At 33.9% G+C, this 22,809-nt stretch overlaps 1 protein-coding gene across 8 annotated transcripts in view; it reads right to left on the bottom strand.

The window, feature by feature from the left end:
- The window catches only part of LOC119632247 (protein TANC2), a 106,026-nt gene that overhangs the window by 23,932 nt on the left and 59,285 nt on the right, over positions 1 to 22,809 (bottom strand). For all 8 annotated transcript variants that reach the window (XM_038025060.1, XM_038025061.1, XM_038025054.1 and 5 more), the window contains one exon: positions 16,343 to 16,488. In XM_038025060.1, the coding sequence (XP_037880988.1) occupies positions 16,343 to 16,488 (146 nt within the window). The remainder of the gene's footprint in view (positions 1 to 16,342; positions 16,489 to 22,809) is intronic.

Raw genomic sequence — 22,809 nt, 5'->3', positions numbered from 1 at the left:
GAAAGTTTTGCAAAAGTCTTGAAGCGATTATCTCATCAATGTGGAGATTTATTACATTCCATTTGTGTAGTTCTTAATCACTGGATTTGATTGACGTCAATAGTAAGTTTTTTCAATCGAGGCGATGGGCGATTGGGAGACTAAAATCTTTCCAAGAATATGAATAGAGTCAATTCCGATGTACGTTTCGTACGTGGCACTTAATATTTTTTCACTATTGAAGCTTAAAACAAAATATATATATACATATCTACAAGACTTGTATTGCATACTTCGATGCATGCCAAGTTTAGCACATAATATATATATGTATAGTGAATGGTAATGCTAAACACACATTCTTCTTCTTGTTGCATTAATTAGAAGCCCAATTGCTACGAGAATTAATAAAAGACAAGATTTTATGTAAGCGCCTCCTAGATATGAATATAAGTTTCTAAATGCTTCTAGAAAACTCAGGTGTCAGTTAAGTTACAGTATCGCTAAAGGTAGATATTCTCTTTTGAACGATTCCATATACAAATATTGAAACTATCTCGAATCGACAATTTCAAAATATTATTTCAATATCTTACAAATAAATATCAGCCATAAACCATCAGTTTAAGTTCGGGAAAATGGGTTTTTTTTTGCTTAACGTTCCACTTCATTTATGTGCCAAACATTAAGCACATCATCCATATTGTTACAAAAAATTGTAATTATCTTTCGTGAAATTTATCTATTATTACGTGTAATGGATAAACATTGAAAGCCAACTCATGTCTTTTTGATGTTTCTTAACACTTTCTCTCATTTGTTTTTTTTTTTAAGTTACTTAGCGACTTCTATTAAGTTCTATTAAGTTTTCACGTTTTAGTTGGCCAAAGTTGTTTGAGAGTAAGTACGTGTGCAAGAGGGTTTTGTTGCGAGTTTTTTAAAATTCATATTCGGTCATGGCATCTTTATGTGCCATCAAGTGCTAGTTAACGATCGTTATAATTGTTACCATAAGCGAAATATTTTGGCGATTGTCCTTGCCTATGGAGTATATACTACGCTGATAGGTGAGGCACAGCAGCAGCAGGAGAACAGAAGATGACTTTGGGAAGTTACATATCCGATAGAGAGAGAGAGAGAGAGAGAGAGAGAGAGAGAGAGAGAGAGAGAGAGCAGCAAGTAGGGCATGAAAAGGTAACTCGGTGAGAGAGATGCAATAAATAAAAAAATTTTCAATCAGAAATATTAACTGAAATAGTTGGTGATAGTAGTTGAAAAACTTGGATGCAATTCTTATATCAACTACAGTATGCTTTCAATTATCAAGAGACGAATGTTAAGTGAGAGAAGTTAGCAATGACTTACGGTGCTTTGGTATCCAACTTTATTTAGTAGCTTATCCATTATAGAATGCAAAAAGCAGATAACTCATGATGCGACAAATGAAAGGAAAGTTTGAAGCGTTACATTACGTTAGTGTTACATGAAGGATGTCACATAAACGACAGCCGCAATAATCAAGTGACCAAGGATGAGTGTATGAACGTTCAGTTCAATTCCAAACATCACAACGTTGCTAGTAAGCAAATATTAATATATATATATATATATATATATATATATATATATAGCAGAGTTTAACAGATAGGAAAGTTCATCGCTTATTCACGCGCAACCTAATCTGCTGTCAGGTGCATATCTTGTCAAATGCTCTTTACGCACATTATTGTAAAGAAAGTGTGCAACATTTATGCAAGCTATACTAAGTAGGACGCCTGCATTCCAAAGTATTCCGAAGAGTTAATAAGGTTTCCAGAAATAATAATAATAATAAGAAGTATTAAAAAATGTTTAGGAATTCATCCTGAAGCAATTGACGAGCAATTCAAAATGAATTTTCGATCTCGAAGGATGAGTGAAGGGTACGAATAAATTTTCATTTTTCCTTGCAAAGTTACATTGCATAATATGTATATCGCAAATAGAGCAGTCTACTCTGATATACGACTGAATGAATGGTGGCTCGCTAATCAACTTTGCACCGTAAGGTAGGGCATCCCACTCTTACAAAAATATGGAAATAATTTTAAATGTTTGTTGGTGTAAAAGGAAGGAGTTCCCGCACATGTGTTACTAAGTTTGTAAAATTTGCTCTTAACGGTATTCCGTTAATGAAATGTAACAAACATTGCGAAAGAATTAATGCAAAGACAGGGAAAAGTCTGTTGCAGTCAATGGCGTTGAAATGAGGCCGCATTTCTTTTTTTATAAAGAGTGTGATGTCAACATAAATTTTTATGCATTTAATTGCTCGCGAACAACGGAAAACGGTTTTTAAGCTATTTCTGCCAACGAAACGGGTATGAATGAAGACGTGACAATAAAGAAATCGCAAAAAAAAACGTTTTTCTCTCTTTTCTTTTACTTTTCGGGTTTCTTTCTTTCTTTCTCGCTATATACGCGAAGAGATCACAGTAATTAATTATGTCCAAATAAAAAGTTTGCAAAACGGATGAACGAAAGCCAAGTATATCTCCATAAGTAGGTGATGCACATGCATGTGAAAAAGCCAACCAAATGAAAAAAAATGAAAAAAATATTTAATCGCTTTTAAAAGATTTTTAAGAAGATTTTAAGATTATTATTAACAACAACAACAACAACAACAACAACAACAACAACAACAACAACAATAATAATAAACTTATATATCATATATGCGTTCGTGTTAAAAGAAATAAAGAAGTAAAAACGAAGTAATATCGCTGAAATCTTTTTTAAATTTTAATTAACGGTGAATTTGGCCAACAATAATAATGTATACGAAATCAAAATTCTAAAAAAAAAAAAGAAAGAAAGAAAGAAAGAGAGCATTTATAATTTATATGACTCTAAATGAATTTTGACAGGCGTTCAGCGAAAGAACGCCTGCTACAGTTTTGACTTATTTTTGAATTAATTTCTACTTTTCATATTAAAATTAAACAGAAAAATACTTTCATTATATCCTCGCGTTCAAACCATGAAATTCATACTCATTTGGTCATTCCGTTTGCTGCGTACGCAAATTAAAGGAAGAAACGTATCGATTAAAACCTGGGTTTGAAATCTTAAAATAAAAGTCAAAGTCAAAATTAAAAATCTTAATAGCTAGGATGCCCGCAAGCTTCTCCATAAGCAGCGATTTATAGTTGACGTAAAATTGTAAGAGATCTCTTTAAGATTCCGGTTGGACTTTTGTACATTCGCCCTAATACTGATCCGCTTATATGCAAATCCCTTCAGAGATGAGGCGCGAGTCATTCTCGTTTGGTTTCAATAAGTAATTGCTTATAACACCATATTCATTAAATTCTGGTCACGAGTTTTCATTTGATGTTCTATTTTATCCGTTCAATCATCGGCTTTTCATAATACACATAAATAGTTTAGTTTTTCTTTACGATCGCCATACAACAGATAGAAGAGATATAAAGTTTATCGATAAGTTACATCTGAGCTGATGGTGTCCATTTCAGAGTGATGGTCCTTGTAAATGCATTTGTAAAATAAAGTCTTATATGCGCCACGATCCACGAAGCCTGAACGGACGGATCGATGCACTTGATTACATAATGCAAATGTATTGCGTTGAGTGTGCTCTCATTTTTCGGTGACGAAGATCAAAGTTAACAAATTTGGCTTACAGGGCGGTCCGCAGTTAGCAAAAAAAAAAAAAAAAAAAATTCTTTTACAAATTGGATTATCATCGTCAAGTCCGGTGAGCCTGTCTTCAATACCATAACTTTTGAAATATTTCGATGCATATACAGTACAATTTATTTTACTTAAAATCTTCAGCTGACCTCGACTCTATATATTTTTTGTTAAAGTCTCCAGCACGTATTCGTATGCGATAAAGACAATATGACAAAGTGATTGGTCGATAAAAAGAGAAAGGTTTCCATTTCATTACAATAAAAAAAAAAATAAATAAATAAAAATAAATAAAAATAAATAAATAAAAATAAAAAGGAAAGCTCTAGTTTCTTTTTCAAAATTTGACAAGCGTTTGTTAAAAATTTTCCTCGCGTTTCGCAATTAAAACTAAAAGAAGAGGCACATAAATAAATAAATAAAGACATCATCAGCAGCGGTAAAAACAATTATGCTATTTTATGCTATTTATGGGGTCCTCTTCATTTAGAGGGCTTTTTAAACCCGGCAGAGAATTCACATTAGCGACTTTCACTTTTAAAAGCGGTTTTCTCATCAAATTAAAAATAAAAACAGGAAAGAAGTTATATGTATATGGTTCGGACTGAACTTTTTAATACCTATCACTATCCGCTATCGACTATCCACTATAATAATAACATGATATGTAAGTTTGTATCATATGTTTATAGTATACGTATGATATTTGATTGTTGGATAAGGCGGAGCATTGTTTTCTTTGTTACCTATACAGTATCCGTTTCAATTTATTATTATTATTTTTTTTTATTATTAACTTGACAACATCAGTTAGTTAATTTCCATCCCCAATCAATTATGCGCGCAATTGCAGTTAGCGGATTTTGGAAATTCTTAAGTGAAACGTTATGAAGAAGAATTTAAGATCAATCTGCTACAAAAAGCTTTCAATAAAAATTTGAAGGAAGAAGAGAAACATGATCTATACATTGTGCATTCCAGTTGGATGTTGATCGATTTGATTGATTAATAAATTTAACCTAATCAAAAAAGCGACTACCTCTTAAGCAACTTGCGAGCAAAACGAAATTTTCGTCTGATGTGAATTTCTGCTAACATATTCTGCTGCACTGGCCCATTACTGGAACAAGGAGCCATACATATTTATCACGTTTTCCTTAAGTTTTTGCGCTACACGTAAGCATGCATATTCATACAAATTTCCATCCATAGAAGTTATTTATATAGATCAATAATTTTCTGATACATGCGCTTGCATATAGGTCTCCTATATCGGGCAAGACACACCTACGAACTCAAATGAACTTGTATCTGATAGGTGACATTTCCGTTTACATTTTTTGTGAGGATAGCTTTTTAATGCTTTGCTCGTTCGAAACGTTTCTACTGATTTAAAAATGGGTGAAATGTAAGATCTGAAGACATAGGCTATGGGAGGCCTCTTCTTTTATTATAAATATGTTGAAAACGCTGCAAAGAAGAAAATTAGCAAAGTGTCCAGTGCGAATGTTGTGAGTGAACGAAGGATGCAGGAGTGGTTTGATAAAAAGTTTGCAACTGGTCGAGCAAGACCGTGATGCAAGGTATCAAGAAATAGCGAAACCACAAAACATCAACCACATGACGATTTGGGAATCTTTTGAAGAGGGGCTCGAAAGAAGACCAAAAAACCGCGGAGACTTTTCAATATGATCTAATATGTTTATAGGTACACACAAGCATACATATTGTACATTCACATATGTGGAAAGTAGGCATATAGAAAAGCAGTAAGCAGTGGAGAGCTGATAGAATAAACGAAGAGTACAATGAGCGAAGTAACACGTGGTAGAGAAACACAGAGAAACAAGTGATAGTCGTTAGGCGGAAGTTGGTAGATAAAATCTAAAGTCGTACAATCATTAAACGGAATCAAGTTGTATTGTAATATAGTCGTCAAACCGTTTTGCTTATTCTTATTCTTATTATTATTCCCTTTTATTTAATTATACGTGAATATGTATTACTTTTTAATAAACATTCGTACAAATATCTTTTACATTAACAAAGTGATGTCAAGATCATTTACATGTACATATACTTATATAACAATATCGCAAACTTAAACAGATGCATATTTATTGGGCGTAAACTATAACTGTACATTTTTGTTTCATGTGTCGTATGTATCCGAAATTATGCTTTTCATTTCATATTTAATATTGAAAAAGTGCGTAATTTGTGATCATTATTCCGCTGCGGTGTAATAACAATGTTTTTGCGAACACTTGAGGATAATTGCTTCTTCTTTTTTTTTTTCTGTGCCTCTTTCCTTCTTGCATACCATAAGGATGCCGGTTGAATAAAATATTGCCTCGTCGCGAAGGTAATTGAGCGTTTCGGTGAAAGATCATTTATTTTTGACATATCAAAGTTTCTTACATGTTATTACCATAGTATAGTATTTAACGGGAATTTTGCAAATGTAACGACCGCAAAACAGTTTGTTAGAGTATTCGATTAAGAATCGAAGGTAAGCAGCATACTGGTATTGAGTCAAAGACTTTATGAACAACATGTGTACAACGGAAATGAGAAAAATCGTTTCATTCATGCAAATATACTTAGAGTTGTCAAAAAAAGCGAAAGAAATTTAAAGAGAACAAATAAAAATATATATAGGGAGATATCGTCCACCATTAAATACCCTATACCATTTCGTTTAATACAGTTGTTCATTTAGCGATTTCTTAAAATAAGCTTTTTTACATGGGAAGAGTTCGAAAAAGTAGCCCGATCCGTGTCATTTTCAATAGTCTTCATCCTTGGGCCATCTAGATGTATCAAATTTTACCAGTATATGTGAAAAATTTGCGAGCTGTCGGTCGAACACAAGAAGATAATACGCACACATGGACGGATAGATAAGGTTAAATCGATTCAGAAAGTGATCCTGATTCGAGCGGTATAATAAAAGTGACTTGATCTTAAGTCTTTCCAAGTTTTACATACATCTGCACAAACTTAATATACTCTTATATTGCAAGCGATGTAGGGAGAATAAAGATTAAAACTATCAAGTTAAAACTTATCATTCATAAATTACGATTTGGGAGCAGATACCGACCTGAAGTTTAGTTCATATTGTCCTTGTCAACATCTCGCTCGCAGTTACGAGATTATACCTTTCCTAATTATCATCATTTCATTTTCTCAATACAAGCGTAGCAAAAATTAAATGAGTAAACGTGATTTAGAATAATCCAGAAGAATCCCAGAACCATGAGTCGTAAGATTTCGCGCTATTTATTTTGCAATTAATCAGTTCGGCCCCTTAAGTCTAAGAATTCCTTGCATTCCACAATTGGTTGCAGCATCAGATTTTCATTTCTTGTACTATTAGCACTTCGTATCATTTACATCAGTAGATGTCACTGATCAAAAGGCATGCAAGTATTTATTCTTTCCCTAACTCTAAAAATATTAAGCTAAAGCTTTCAAAATTCATAGACATTCACCTTAAATAATAAAAGTATTGAACCTAATTGTAGAGATAATTTCAGTTAACCCCAACTATATATGTGTACACGAGCGCGAATTTGATACATGATATGGCTGCGAATTTCGGCTTCTGAAGACTTTGTATTATTATAGTAGACGTACGTACGTATTTAATATTGTGTGTTTGATAAATCAGGTTTGATCGAAAAAACTGCAACCAGATCGAGTAATTTAACGACCGGTATACCGTTCGCTTTCATTGTTCACCTGTAGGAGCGAAGTAAAGGAAAATTTAATTTTTAAATAAAAATATCGATCCTGGCTGCGTTTTCGCCCATATTACTTGGGTACATATTCAACTTTGTGTTGAGTGATTGATTGATTGATTGATTGGCAATAAAAATTTTATTTTAGATCGGAAATTTGAAAGTCCTTCTTAATGCCTTCGTCAAGTATTTTGGCCTTCATTTTAATTAAGCGTAAAAACTGTGGATTCTTTCAACATTTGCCCATTTACTTGTGTGTGTCTGTTTTAATTTACCCCATTGGGAAACAGTGCAAGCCTTTTTGAATTGACGCTACTTAGGTGGAATTTTTAAGAAAAACCAAAAACAAAAAAAAAAAACAAAAAAAAAAAAAAAGAAGAAAATATAGCAACTCTACGTGATTTGTTGACTGATTACAAAATTGCAATCGCAACTAATGTTGTTGTTGTTGTTTTAAATAATCAATCAAACACTAACACTCGTTTTCTTTAAAGTTTTAGTTTTTGTAATGAATCTGCTTTGCACAAAAATGTAATTAAGAAAGAATGCAAAAAAAAAAAAAAAAATTAAATTGTTGTTAATCATGGCTTTAAACAACACGACTGTTACAAACCATTCTAATGACAATCTTAATGGGCATTAAAATCTTATTATTATTATTATTATTATTATTATTAATATAAGACAAACGATTTCTTTATACGAAAATAATCTCTTTTACTTAATTTATTTATTAGCAACTTTTTCAAGTGTTTCAAGTACTTGTGACGCTCTCATCTCAATGATGCAGATTCTTTTGTTTGTGAAAACATTTTAAATAACTATCAAGTAAGAAAATTAAATTCGTTCGCGATCGAATTTAAAAAAAGACAGAAGAAGTAAAAGAAAAGAACATTCATTCTTTATAGTATAGAGTGGGCGCACTTGATTTCTTCTATTTTCAATATAAAAGTTTTTATCGTATCGGTATGTATCGTATAGGTTGTGGGCGTGTCCTTTGAAAAGTTTAAGTCAATTCCGAATACTTTTGAAAATTTGCAGGTGATATCTTCATCTTCCCTAACGGGAAACTATTTACCACAAATACTACAAAGTTACGCAAGCAGACAGACGAAAAGGTGGACATGTTTAGGTACATTCAAGATTCGAAATTGGCCAAGAATTTGTTTACTTTATGAAGTTTTTGAAGCTTGCTACTGTGTGTATTGAAAAAATAATTCAATTATAATAAACTATAATATTGGGTAGGCGTGGTCAACTCTTTCATTTTTGTGCACAAATGCTACTGCATTGCCCACAGAATATGCGTTCAAATTTTTGTTGATTTTTTTTTTTGTATAATTTATGAGTAATGAGGAAAAACCAATTTTTCAATCCCTTTAAAAAACAGAAGTCTTCTCAGTTTACATGGTGCTGTGGGCGTGTCCTACGACCGATTTAGACCATTTTCAATACCAACCTACATGCGAGAACTGCCAATGTATCCGCCACGTTTGATGTCGATAGCTTCATTTTTGCGGCCAGGAAGCAGACGGACAGATGGACATGCTTAGATCGATTTAGAATTCGATGCTGATCAAGAATATATATATACTTTGTGGGATCTCTGAAGTTTTCTTTTGAGCGTTGCAAACGTTTTGACAAAATGAATATACCCATTATCCTTCAGTGATTGATTGCAGAGTCAATAGGTTTACCAATCGAATTTCCGGTTTCGATTTTCTTTGATGTGCCATAACTCATTTTCAGATTGCAATAATAGATTCAGAATAGATCATTTATTCGTAAATATGCCTCAAATACAAATGAACCATATATTCTTAATATGCGCATTGATGAATTCTGTGGCTTTATTATAAAAATTTTTCTCTAAATATTTGTGTTTTTTATTTTTGGTTTAAAGGGCAGTTTTCTTCGCAGAGAATTACAGAGGCATCGCTAAATTGAGCGTTCAATCGAATCTTTTCGAGTGCATTGTTACTTGACGTATAACATGTAGCGTGTAGCCGCCGCATACCTAAGTAAAGAAGACATGGTTCTAGATTTTCTAATCAAGGGATGCCCTGTAACATAGCACTATAAGTCCATGGACCCTTAGAGGTATCTGCAAACACTCAAAGCAACAATAGTAAACCTTTTCACTTACATATGGCGAGTAACATAAATGTTAGGATGTATTGAGTACGTAATTATACCGCGAATTTGAACTTTGATATCTATTACGCTCTATTTTTATATCGATTATGAATTGTCTTGCTTTGTGTGTACTCTTTGCATGTTTTCAGTGTCAATGGGCAATAAAATTACAAGTAGCTCTCGAAGCATTCTAAATTTAGTTAGTTAATGGCGTAACTTTTTATTAGAAAATCTGCTCATGTTGCAGTGGCTAAAAGTATTTTAGAGAGCGTTTAGAGATCGGCTTGCCTCTGACCATTTGTCAGGAAACTTTGTTGCGAAAATTGTCTCCAGTGTAGGTAGACATGCATTGCTGTTTTAGAGAAGAAAATAAATAAATGATTGGAAAAAGAATAAATGATTTTTTATCGCTCATCCTTAATTTCCTGTTAGCTTCTCGTAATACTTTCCTAATTACTTTCAAATTTAAATGGTTTGACTTATTTATCAAGTTTATCAAGCCTAGTATAAGTTTTTGCATTAAGGTAGTGGGACTGTAAGAGACATAAAGAATTATTGAAATAGTCGAGGGGATTGAGAGTATCCTTAAGAGAGTTTAGTGCTTAGATGTCTAAAGGAACAGTTAAGTTTTCATTGTATTTGTATTTGTATGCAAATGTGCCTCAAATCTCGAAAAATGTAGCATTTATTCAGTTGGAACAAACTTTGCCGCTCTTTTTTCCTGTTTAAGCCGTTTTAATGTGGAAACGCCGCAGACCAACAAAACGCCAAAACGAATTAATGCCTGATACCAACAGGAAAAATTGCGTATTGTACACTTTGATACGTGACATGATATGTCACTTTAAACGTCAGTAAACCGCTTAAAGCTGTATAGTGTTCTCTTTAAATTTATAAGAACTTCTATATACATACATACTTATATATACATATATACATACATACATACATACATACATACATACATACATACATACATAGATACATACAGACGCACACATGGACATATAAGCAAGCTGTATGTCTATGTATTTTGTCTGTGATAAATTTTTGTTATTATTCTTCCTAAAAAAAAGAAGAAAAACATTTCATTGCTTGCATTATATGTTTCCCCGTAAACAACATTCAATTTATTCATGTCTCACATTGACATTTGAAATGTGAGGTGAAAATATGAATATGTGTATATATATATATATATATCTACAAATTAAACTTGTTTATGCTTAAGAAAAGTCTACAAAAACAATTCAAAATGTCATTTCTACGAACACATACACATAGGCTTAGCTTAACAAGTAAATGCGTATGACTGACGGTTTACTGTTTTTTTTTTTTTTTAACCCACATGGATGCATTTCTATTACAATTTAACTGATGGTGCGTATGTCACGTACACAATTAGTGTTAAAGATTATTTCAAATTGATTTCTAATTATGGCCATTTTTTAAACTGCTTGTTTGTCGTTATTATTATACCCGTCACCGGAACATGAGGGGTATGTTCATTTAAACGAAACGTTCGAAACACCTACAATGAAGCTTCAGAGACTTGCCCAAGTGTATATATAATTTTGACCTGCATCAAATTTTGAATCTTCAAAGCATGCCTATCTGTCCATCTGTCCGTCTGTTTAGGAAATGTCTATGGTAAGCATTCTTTTGGTCGCAAAAACGAAGCTATCGGCTTCAAATTTGACAAGAAAATTGGAAATTCGTGCAAGCAAATTGATACTGAAAATGGGCCAAAACGGTCGAAGGACACGCCGATAGTATCACGTAAACTAAGTTAATCTCTGCTTTTCAAAAGCAATAAAAAATTGCGTTTGTGCTCATTAGTCCGTATTCTACAGGTGATGCTGTAGTACCTGTATGAGAATGTTAAAAATTGACCACGCCTATCCAATATGACGGTGTATCAAAATTTTGATTTTTTTTTTAACTTCAAAAACCCTGCCCTTCGGCTAGACCGACCAGGTATGTCGTATCCGTAGTAAACGTTCTCTCGTTCACAACAATGGGGATATCGCCTACAAATTTTCGTAAGAGTTCGAAGATGGGCTAAAGAGATCAAAGAACACACCTTTCAACGCCCACATGCCAATACAATCAAACCAAGAGACACCTTTGCTTTTCGTGCCTTTTTCTCGTTGCTGATAAACTACAGCGTATACATGATGAAAAGATGGCCACGCCTACCCAATATTATAGAGTATGAAAATTTATGTTTTTCTCTTCATTTAATATTATATAGGATAACGGTAACGGGTATAAAAGATTCGCAACTGAATATAATATTTTTTTCTTGTTGTTATTGTTGTTGCTTTTTCTATTATTATTATTATTATTATTATTATTATTATTATTGTTGTTTTTCGTTTTCTTTTGCTTTTTTCAAACTCCTAATCCGTGATTTCTGTAATCTTTGAAAAAAAAAACATGCTTTTTTTTTTCTCAATTCCTCAATCCGCACAAATATATGTACATATATAAGTAGGCTTAAATGCAATTATGAATGCGTGTATTTGAGTGCATTAAATACTAAATGGCAAAAGCCAGTCTTGATTAAGCATTTCGACATTTTACGATTTATTGTCTAACGTCAGATAAGCATTAATCCCATCATTGATCTAGTCGACGATCGTCAACGGATACAAGTCAAATTTGAATTAATTTCTCGTTCGTTTTTGCGACATTTTGTAAAGGTAATCAAAACTTACGAACCTATGTATGCGATAAGGTCTTTAAAATATGTATGCTTTTGGAGATCCTCGCATACAGATCTGGTAACCGAAGCTTTCGATTTAGGATTGTATTCATCGTTTTCATTGCTGTGAAAGGGCTCGTGGTAGCTACGTCGCAACTTAACCGCATCGATTATATAATTGTCCAAATAGAAAAACACACAATTTTTTTGCTCTTTGTCTGTTCTTTTGATTATATTTTTATTAAGAGTTGTCGTATCACTCTTGTTGTCAGGCTAATATGCTATCCTTTATTTAAAGGATAACGTTACTCTACCAGCCTGCAATAAGCCTTTTTTGACAATTGTTCTGAGATGAAAGAAAGGCTAATAGAATAATAACGATCAAGGAGATTGTTATGTTTTTATTTAAGCGTTTAAGCGAAGTACTTCTTGAAAAAGTTACAAGAAAATGGTAACATCGGAGTTATTGTCGCGAGGCACCTTCAATTTGAGGAACTCTGGCACCTACAGTGTAGCCTAAACAAATAATAAATATGCACAAGTAAGAAAGTTATATTCGGCGGGGACCGAATCTCGCACACCCCCCACCACTATGCTTTTCGCATTCTTCTGTCCAAGTTCTTTTATTTGATACCCATATCGCTGGTATTGTTAACAAAAAATTGATCTACCAGGTTGCGATCTTATCTTATATATCTTCATTTGAGGAATGTACAAAATAGTTTTAAATATTCTGTCGGATTTATTCAATGGTAAATAAATATGAAACCTGAAGAAAGTGAAAGTAAGAAAATTTAATCACTTGTAACTTTGTGCCGTAATGGTTTATGTCTCCCATTATCACGTGAAGAGTAGAGTGTTTCGCAAATTAAATGTAGAAAATTTCAGCCTTCTAGCTTTTATAATATTCGAGTAACGAGCAAAAACCCAATAATTTTGGTTAAAAAATACGGGATTCCGTTCAGTTTACGCTCCACTGCGCGTTTCTGCTCTGACCAATTTGGCCAACCTGCATGCAAAAACTTCCAATATTTGCGTCAAATTTCAAGTCGATATCGTCATGTTTACGACGAGGAGAGTGCCAACAATAAACACCGGCCAAAAACGGACAGACATTGCTTAATCAATTTAGTATTTCACGCTGATCACGTATATACATATACTTTATGGGATCTCTGAACCTTCCTCTTGCGTATTACTTACATTATGGAAAGCAACATAATGAGTGTCTCCCCATCTTACAGCGATGGGGAATAAGAAAACAAAAGAGAAAGAAAGGCAAGAAATTTATATTCTGATGTGACCGAGTCTTCCATACCCATTGCCATTCAAAAAAAAAAACAAAAAAAAGGAGAGAAAATAAAATTTCGATGCTTCTTCATTGATTGACTGGGCGCGGGTGATTTCTTTCATTTCGGTACATATGTATGGTATAGGATCACCTCAGCACTCCTTCTCAGTTTTATCTTTCGCGCTCGATGCGTCTATTTCGGGTGATTTGGGCCGTTTCCCATAGTCATCTGCCTGAAAATTTTTAATATTTCAAATCGACATCTTACTCTCTGAAACTAGGAAAATGTTTTACGCAGATATTGTATAAAGAGGTGGGACAGACAGATATGATTCCCATCGATTGAAATTTTATTACTACATAACAATATATATATATTTTATAGGTTAGGTGAAGCTTCCTTTTAGGTGCTGCGTACGTTTTAACAAAACGGGTGCAGTTCCATCTTTCGGAAAAATCAATGTTCAATCAATGAACAATTTTCTACAATTCGGTTGTGTGCTTCTTTAAGCCCACTTATTGACAATTGTTTTCATTTGTTTAATATCTTGCAACTTATTTATTGTTCTATAACAGTAAAAACATGGCAAAGTTTTCTTTTCTTCTTTTGCTGTGAAGTGAATGGCTGACTTTTAATCCAGTATATATATATATATATATATATATATGTATATGTACATATGGAAGTAGAAACATTATTGCACTATTGCCCCAATTCTTTAAAGTGTATAACGTTTGTGTTGCAATAATATATATGGTAAGAAGACAAAAAGAGCAATGTAACAACTGCAAAAAGTTTATATATGATTATGGTTAAGAAGAGAGCAAAAAAAACAAAAAAAGACAAAAAAAGAAAAAAAACAAACACAAAAAAAAAGGAAAAGAAAAAGAAAAACAGGATTACAGAGTGATAAACAAAAGAAAGACTAGACGAACAACATTTGATTGTTTACAGTAAAGTGTTGTTATGTGGTGCAAAAAGAAAAACAAAAAGCAAAAAAAAAAAAAACAGAAAAACAATTTCATTTAATTTTGAATTAAAAAGTTAAATAAATAAACAACATATCAACATATAAGCAAGAAGCGAGCGAAAACGGTGCAAATGACGAGGTTAGATCGTTAAGCACGTTAAGTGAATGCCACGAAATATTGCACCGGTAATTAACTGTTTTTGCCAAAATTTTCCTCGTTTTAGTTTCTCTTATGTGCGCAGTTTATTTTAACGGATCTAATGTGATTAGGCTAAGTGGGATTGCCGTGGATGTAAGATGCCTCCAAAGGAGCGCCTTATTTTGACTGCGCACTTAAACACCATGCATATGCTCATCATCTCTTATCTTAATTGCGTTTTGAGCCATAAACGAGTACAGATTGTATCAGTTAAAGGTATCTTTTATGACGGTTGTTATAATGAGCGAATCTTCCTTCCTTTCATACGCTGTTTCAACGTGTGTCTGTGTACTTTAGTTCTGTTTATATATATATCATATCGAATTTTATTCTTAAATCCATTATCGGATAGAGAGCAATTTTTATTACGCGATAAGTTTGTATAAAAATTGTAAGGAATACACAACCCTGACCTTCGGCTGAGCAGCTCAGAGAACATAGTTTCCAAAAAACATTATGCTTACATGTAATCATAAAGTTATTGTGATCATCAGCTCGTTGGCGAGAATTAATTTTTAAACCTTATATTTTGGAGATCAGATCAGTGAATCTCGTCTTAACCGTCAGCCTTTTTATGCTATGCAAAGAATCAAAAGCATAATCATTGGTGCATGTAATGAAGCAATGGCTTTGCTTTTATTTGAATATAACTTTAAACTCTTCCATGATATTGTCCAAACTTTTCTCGATTCATTGGAAATCCTCTACCAGTTACCACATGCACGTGGTGGATATACTTACGTTTCATCGGCATATATAAATGAATATTGTAGGTGTGGCTGGTATGTAAGTAAATCATTTAAGAAACGATTAATCTCTCGCCTTATTTCATCCACACTATTATTTCTGAATCGATTCTGAATCGATTCTTATCAATCATTTTGCAATATCACCGCTAATGTCAATATCGCGATATTCCATAACACCCTCGTTTGATACGCACATTATGATTGAACATTTGAACAGTGTGGGATTACTCTACTGGTCCAGAAGAAATGTAAAATGTATATGTTTTTGTTTGTTGTAAGCGAGCGGTAAATAAATTTAGTCAATCTCGCATTACCGGATCGTACATTCAATTAGGCTATTAATAATTCAGGTCAATTAGACGTCATTCTAAGCGATCTTGAGTTGTATTCCCCTGCAATGCATTAAGCAGTACGTCGATATTAACGACAGTACACGTAATCGAATTCATGGAAAAGCGTTATACGAAAAACAAAATGAACTGATATAGATATTATATATCTATTATATATCTATATTTCTATAAGCGTTCCATTGTATGATGCTTCGAGAGCGACGCGAGGTTTGTTTAAGTTCATGTTTTTATATGCTATTGTATTGCATAGCAACATTGAATTAATGTTTCCAAGTCGTTCAAGTGCCGGTGCCGATGCTGGTTATTATTAAGTGAAGCATTAAAAGAATTTTTAAAAAATATATGTATTTTTTTTATTTTGCATATACATACATATATATATTTTTTTGTCGATTTCAAACATTTAAGTGCATAATCAAGAATTATGCATAACGCGTTTATGCATTCATGTCATTTAATCATTTACATGAGTAAAGTCTTGCATTTGTTAGTCCATTTAAAAATCGTAAACTCACCTGCATATATCTAGCCAAAGCGGTTGCATTTGTGCGTTGCACTTGCGATCGCAGTTGGGGTTGAGGCGAGCCCAGAGGGCTTACTATTGTCGATGTTGAGCCGCCGATGCCTGTGTCATAGCCTTGAGCATTGTTGCCGTCAACATCTGTAATTGAATGGCAAATAAAACGGGATTATTAAACTAACTCAGACATATTTCGTACTCTCATTATTGTACACCATAATAAAAATGAAAACACATTTACAAAAATGTTAAGGGAAACAAAGAAAAAGGCACAATAAATGCTTCAAGAGTATATATGTACTGCAGGTATGCAAATGTGCGATAAGTTTGACTTAATGGCGGATAACATTTAATATATCTACACTGAGAAAAATAAATGACTCTACGTTTGCATAAAGATGTTGTTTGTTATTTTAGCTGAAATGTTAACAGTTTTAATTATTATTATTTTTTTTATTTTTTTTACCATTTTCGATTCGAACTTTTTATTCTGCGAAATGGTTGCTAACTATCCACAAAACCGTTCAATATGCCTCGAAGACGGCGAAAGAATTCATTTATTGAATTAAATATCATTTTCCCCGCATTTATATATTCACGTATAGCATTACCAAAGGTGGATTTTATTATATATTCTTCCTGGCGGAGAGGTGCACGGCCAGAGGGTGTAACGAAGAGAAGGAGCCTGTTCCCTCTCAAGCAGATTACATTTTTCCACAATGAGGAGAGAAAAACCAACTCGATCAATCGATGGTTTCTAAGAGTCAACATGATCGTCTTTAGGGCCCATAGGACGCTTTGCCAAGACCCAAGTCGAGAACCATACCTGAAAAATACGATAAACGATGCGCCAATTCGAATTTCAATTCATCCAATTTTGCTACTGCGGCACATCATTTGCGTAAATACCGTAAATGGAAAACAGCTTCTGACCCCAAAATTTCTGGCAAAAATGTGAGTATTCGCACCTTTTGATATAGATGTCAGCCGACTATTTTAAGATGATTTCTCGATTATCAAGGACAGTTTGCAGAGGTTCGTTAAGGTGTGGCCATCCATTTTGGCCATCCACCGCGTTTAGTATTACCGGGATCTTGATGACGAATGTCATATATAAAGCAACAAATAATCGGTAAATTTGTTATTTTCGACGGAGAAGAATTCTCAGGATATTTTTCAAGCCAATGTTGAGTTTAAAAGGTATCAATCAAAAAACGAAATTCAATTGTTGTTGTTGTTTTGAGAAGTTTAAAAGGTATCAATCAAAAAACGAAATTCAATTGTTGTTGTTGTTTTGAGAATAACAACACCAGTGCTACTTAAGCTACTACAATATCATGAAATTCGAGCGGGAATTATCTGAATGCTGGCTAAGATGGATATTTTATTAGGCACTTTGTCTGCCAGCACCGAGAATAATGTGTTCGTAGCTGCGGTGGGAAAATTTGTGCGAGAAAGTTGTAATTGTTTGTGTTCTGGGACATAAGGAATATCCAAAGTGTGATATATTTAATATGCTTTTGGATTTCCTCCTTTCTGACAGATGGGAGAGATTCATGATCGCTATAGTTACCTCAAAGTACCAAATGCGTTCAGGCGTTCAACAGAGCTCAGTTTTGTCCTTCTTCTGACAATTCAGGCATAGTTGAGTCCAATAAACGATTTAGATAGTCCCCTTTCCCAGAGGATGTTAGTTAACGCTTCTGAGTTTAGCCGATGTCTTCGGACTTAAGCGAAATAAGTGTTTAATTTAAGTACTTGCATGTATTATGATCAGTGACATGTATTGGGGGAAATGATAAAGTAGTGCGAAGTGTCAATGTACCCAACGATTAGATTCGATAATTTTGACCTTTCTCTACGTAAAATAACATTTTTCCATTTAGCGTTATTGGATTATTCAGTGTATGCAGACGTTAATCATCCAACCCTCAAAATTGCATTTTCGATATTTTTTACTTTTCTTGCTTGATTTGAAGAAATCCGCTGTCGAAGCCCATCAAACACTTTTAGAAGCAAATAGCGAGGCTACTCCATCATATCCCATTTGCCGATTTTGCTTTCAACGGTTCGACAGTGGTGACGGACAAGAGCCTGGATGATCAAAAAAGTTCAAAGACATTGAATTGGAAAATTTCTGGAGCGAAAACTCTTTTCAAACTCTCAAAGAACTTTTGGCAAAACTTAGCAGCCGACGAATCAACTGTCATTGATTGAAAATACCATTTCAAGCCGTTTCATCGCACTTTGATTGTTTCCCAGCCAAAAAAAAAAAAGTTTCTACTACGGCAATCCCAAGCGCAAAAAGTCATGGGGTAGGCCAGGTTAGCGATCAATATCGACATTGAAGCGGACGGACCAGCAATAACGGTTAACAGGCTCAAAGTCATTCGTATGCAGCACAACGCTCGGCCGCACGTTCAAGAAGTTATAAAGGAAACACTGTTGCAGTTGGAATGGAAAGTTCTGCCGCAACCAGCGTATTCAACAGACAGGGCGCCTTCTTATTACTACCTGTTCAGATCGGTGCAGCATGCCATGGCTGGCAAGCGGTTTCGATTGGATCGCTGCCAAACCAATATTGTTGTTGAGATGTGAAAAAGGTTCTAGAAAATGATTAATACACATGCAAGCACCTATTATTTTCAAAGCAGTAGCCTTCATTAAACCCCAGGCATAAATACTAATCAAGATGTAATATATATATATATATATGATATACTTTTACTGTAAATTCTGTCCTTTTATTAAAATAAAGTTTATCGTAGTCAGTCTGATTCACTAAATTGGAGGCTGTTCACTCTCCACAAAAATTCAACTGTACTGTTCCCAATAGGCAGAGGCCGGTTAATTAGCCGTTGTTGTAAATTTAATTACAACGCACACATGTATACATATGCGATGACAAATATACACTTGCAAGCATGTGCACAGTGCTTGTGTAGCAGTTGTGCATTGTACCTTAAGGTTCGTTTATGATTTCATTTGCGATAAATGACAGATCGACTAAAGAATTTTTTGTTCCCTATCCTTTGATATCGCGTGCACTAAGAATAAAAAAAGAGATAAAGCATTCGTCTGTGGTCGAATCTTTTATAGTCCCATCCCCTTCCCATTAGAGTAGAATGTACAAATATTTATTGTTGCAGTAATGAGTACGACATTGTTTTTACTCAATGATTTAGTGTACCTTTCAATTTAATCTTCTTGGGACGATTTTCGAATATCATGTCGAGTTTATCGGTCGTTTTTCACAGGCAAGAAGACCGACATGTTTGACGCATCCAGGACTTGACACTGATTAATAACCGAGCATATATACTTTAGAGGGCTTCCGAAGTTTCTTTCAGGATATTACAAGCATTTTGACAAAAATATGAAATTTTGATACCCTATAATGCTGAGTAGGCGCGGTCATTTGTTCCATTTCGTGGCAGATGCTGGAGGATCAATTACAAAATATACGTGCAAGTTTTTATCGTTGTATCTGCTGTAGTTTGAAGGCAACACAACAACACAAATCCACAATTATTTTCATTTTCGAAAAATGAGGCGTTCGCACTTAACGTTTCACGGTGGACGTGCGCCTGGACCGATTACGCCTAGAGCTTTCAATGTTTCTGAAAAATGTTGAGCTGTTGTCCTCATTTTTGCAATCAGGAGAATGCCTACCGCAAGAAGACAAACAACAAGACAAACGGACATGATTAAATCAACGCAGACTTTGATACTGATCAAGAATATATCTACTTTATGGGTTCTTCATAGCTTCGTTCAGATTGTGTACAAACGTTTTGAGAAAGTGAACGAACATATCATTCGTCGATGATGGGTATAAGACAAGTGTCTAAAATTTTATTGCTTCGCAGTTGTACGCCTAATATGCAAACTATACGAAACAAGTACTGGTGTCTTTGTCGCACTCTACACAAAACTCGCAGTACAAATGCAATTCTATACAGAATTCAATCACCTCTATATAGATCTGCTTCAAAACGGCTTAGCAGTGTAAATGATGCCAGGTTTTTGCTTTACGGATAAAACCCATCATTCCAGTCGTGAACAAGAAACCTGTATTTGTTTGTACGTTTTACGGAAATGACAATTCTGCATGAACTCTACATCATCTATGTCGAGTTCTTTATCCAATATTTGTATATATATATATAGTGCGACGGACAAAAACACAATTACTTAGAGAGAAAAATATTTCTACAATCATTATAATATTGAATGCGAGTATCGGTGTGACCTTTGCTTGTTTATGAACCAAAAAAGATTATTTATTGAACGCACGCTCCATGTCCAGCTACAATCTTTGTCCATCTATCACACAATAGATTTGTTCGTGTTTCTTTACTGCTCCGCACATTATTGAGAATAAATGATGCTATTATTTCTAATAATCTAATTGCGATTAACATTTGGAATAAGGCTGCCGTAACACGTGTTGTTGCGAACTTACAAAAAACGCACATCACCAACGAGATAAAAAAAAGACAATTGCTTTTCAATATTTCTTAATAGCTTTCAAATTGGTGACATGCATCTGGGTAGAAGATTGCGAGATGAGGCCAGAGACAAAAGGGTATATAAAAGTAACTTTGAATATAAAAACAAAACGTATGTAACGCCCTTCCGAGGGGCTTCATCCAGGCTCGTTATGGTCGGAATTCTTGTAATTATTCCCTTCTCTTCTTTTATTAACAAAAAATGTATATATTATGTATCTACAGTGATGGGCTGACTATCTGATGCAAAAGACCTTTTCATATGGAATCCAGTTATTAGCTTTTTCAACTATTTCAATAGTTTGCAATCTCTCTGAAACACTTGATCGATCAATCTTCAATGCCATAGCCAATTCTGACTGGGTCTGATAAGAATATTCAGCCAATAATCGTTCAATTTATTGTTGACATCTCCAAGCATATGGGCTAATTTTCTCTGCTCTTTATCCCTAATGCCAACTCTCTCTCTCTCTCTCTCTCTCTATGTTAAATGTGCAAATCACGAGAAAACTATTGACAAGGATTTCATAATCGAGTTTACTCCTCGGTACACAGTTTCATTAATAGATAGGCTTCAAGAAATGATATTAGACCCTCATTAGCAATATTCAGCTGAAGAAAAAATTTCATGCAAGTTCCATGCCTTCATTTGAGGTAAATCTCTTTTTTGGAAAGCAATGGAATGCTTCAAGCTATTAAGCAATAAGTAAGCATTCATGTCAGACGTTCGTTGCGCGGGTTAGGAAGCAAAACTCGCTTTCATAGATTCTAAGCTGATGCATTATTTTTGTTCATTATTCTGACAAAAGGGCAGATGTGCTCGCATTTTCCAATACGAATCTTTTTTCCCCATCTCCTAGGTGTGTTGGGAGATTTTTTTTTTGTCTGCGAAATAAGTGCAGGTTCCCGAGGTGGATTCATCTTTCATAGTGTGCTAAGAATCCAAGCGTTTTCGGTTTTTTTTTTTTTTATATCTGACTGCTGACAGAGGATGTGTTCTACAGGTGTTGCCAAGGCGATCGTCGAGAAAGATTACAAGTAATGGAGCCGGGGTGTGTGTGTGTGTGTGTGTGTTTGGTAGGAGACTGGAGCACTGTCTTTGTGCAGGTTCGATTCAAAAGTGAAGACATCTGCAATGGTGGGAAAATTGTCTTCGATTTGAATTAAGCTGCAGCAGCTTCAAATCGCTTTCCGAAATATATGATAATTCAATATTTTGCTTTTTATATATGATCGGCTATGTTCTATATATGATTTGGTGTTTTTATTACTCCTCTTATCCATAGATTAGGTTGTCGAGTTAATTATTTATTACGTTTACACAATAAATACTTGTTGTTTGTTGTTTTATATTCAAACATGTATATATGTGTTGTGCTTATTTTATCGTATGTTACATGTACGAGAAATTCGGATGCTAACGATATATGCTCGTTAGTTATTGTAAAAAGTAATTTGAAAGCAAAGTCTGAATATCCACTTGCGAAACTATAGTAAACACTTGCATATTACCCATCTAGCAAGATACATATTCATAAACGTTTATCACGACCTTTCAATACAAGTTGTGCATTCTATATGCATTTACCAATACCGTGCTGGGGTGCTGGGTACTAGCAGCGAAAAAATTGCTTAATATGCAAAAGTGTTTTGTTTTGATACTTGATTATATGTAAATTTTATTGCTGTGGTTATTATTGCTATTGATTTACAACCGGCAGCTAAATTATGTGTGAATTTTTATATAGTGTTTGTTTGAAATTTCGCTCATATTCTCTTTTAGGGTTAGAGAGTTTTATTTTTCTTATAATAAAAAGAAGCCATAAACAAAAAAAATACATAAATTATATATATATATATATATATTTTTTTTAGTTGGAATACCTTAATGTGGCAAATAGTGCCGACATATGCCGATATTAACGATAGATAGTAAGAAAGAATTACATGT

Source organism: Glossina fuscipes, unplaced genomic scaffold, assembly GCF_014805625.2.
Source record: "Glossina fuscipes isolate IAEA_lab_2018 unplaced genomic scaffold, Yale_Gfus_2 1, whole genome shotgun sequence".
In the NCBI taxonomy this organism is placed as follows: domain Eukaryota; kingdom Metazoa; phylum Arthropoda; class Insecta; order Diptera; family Glossinidae; genus Glossina; species Glossina fuscipes.
Note: the sequence above shows the minus strand (reverse complement) of the source record. Positions and strands in the feature narration are given on the sequence as shown.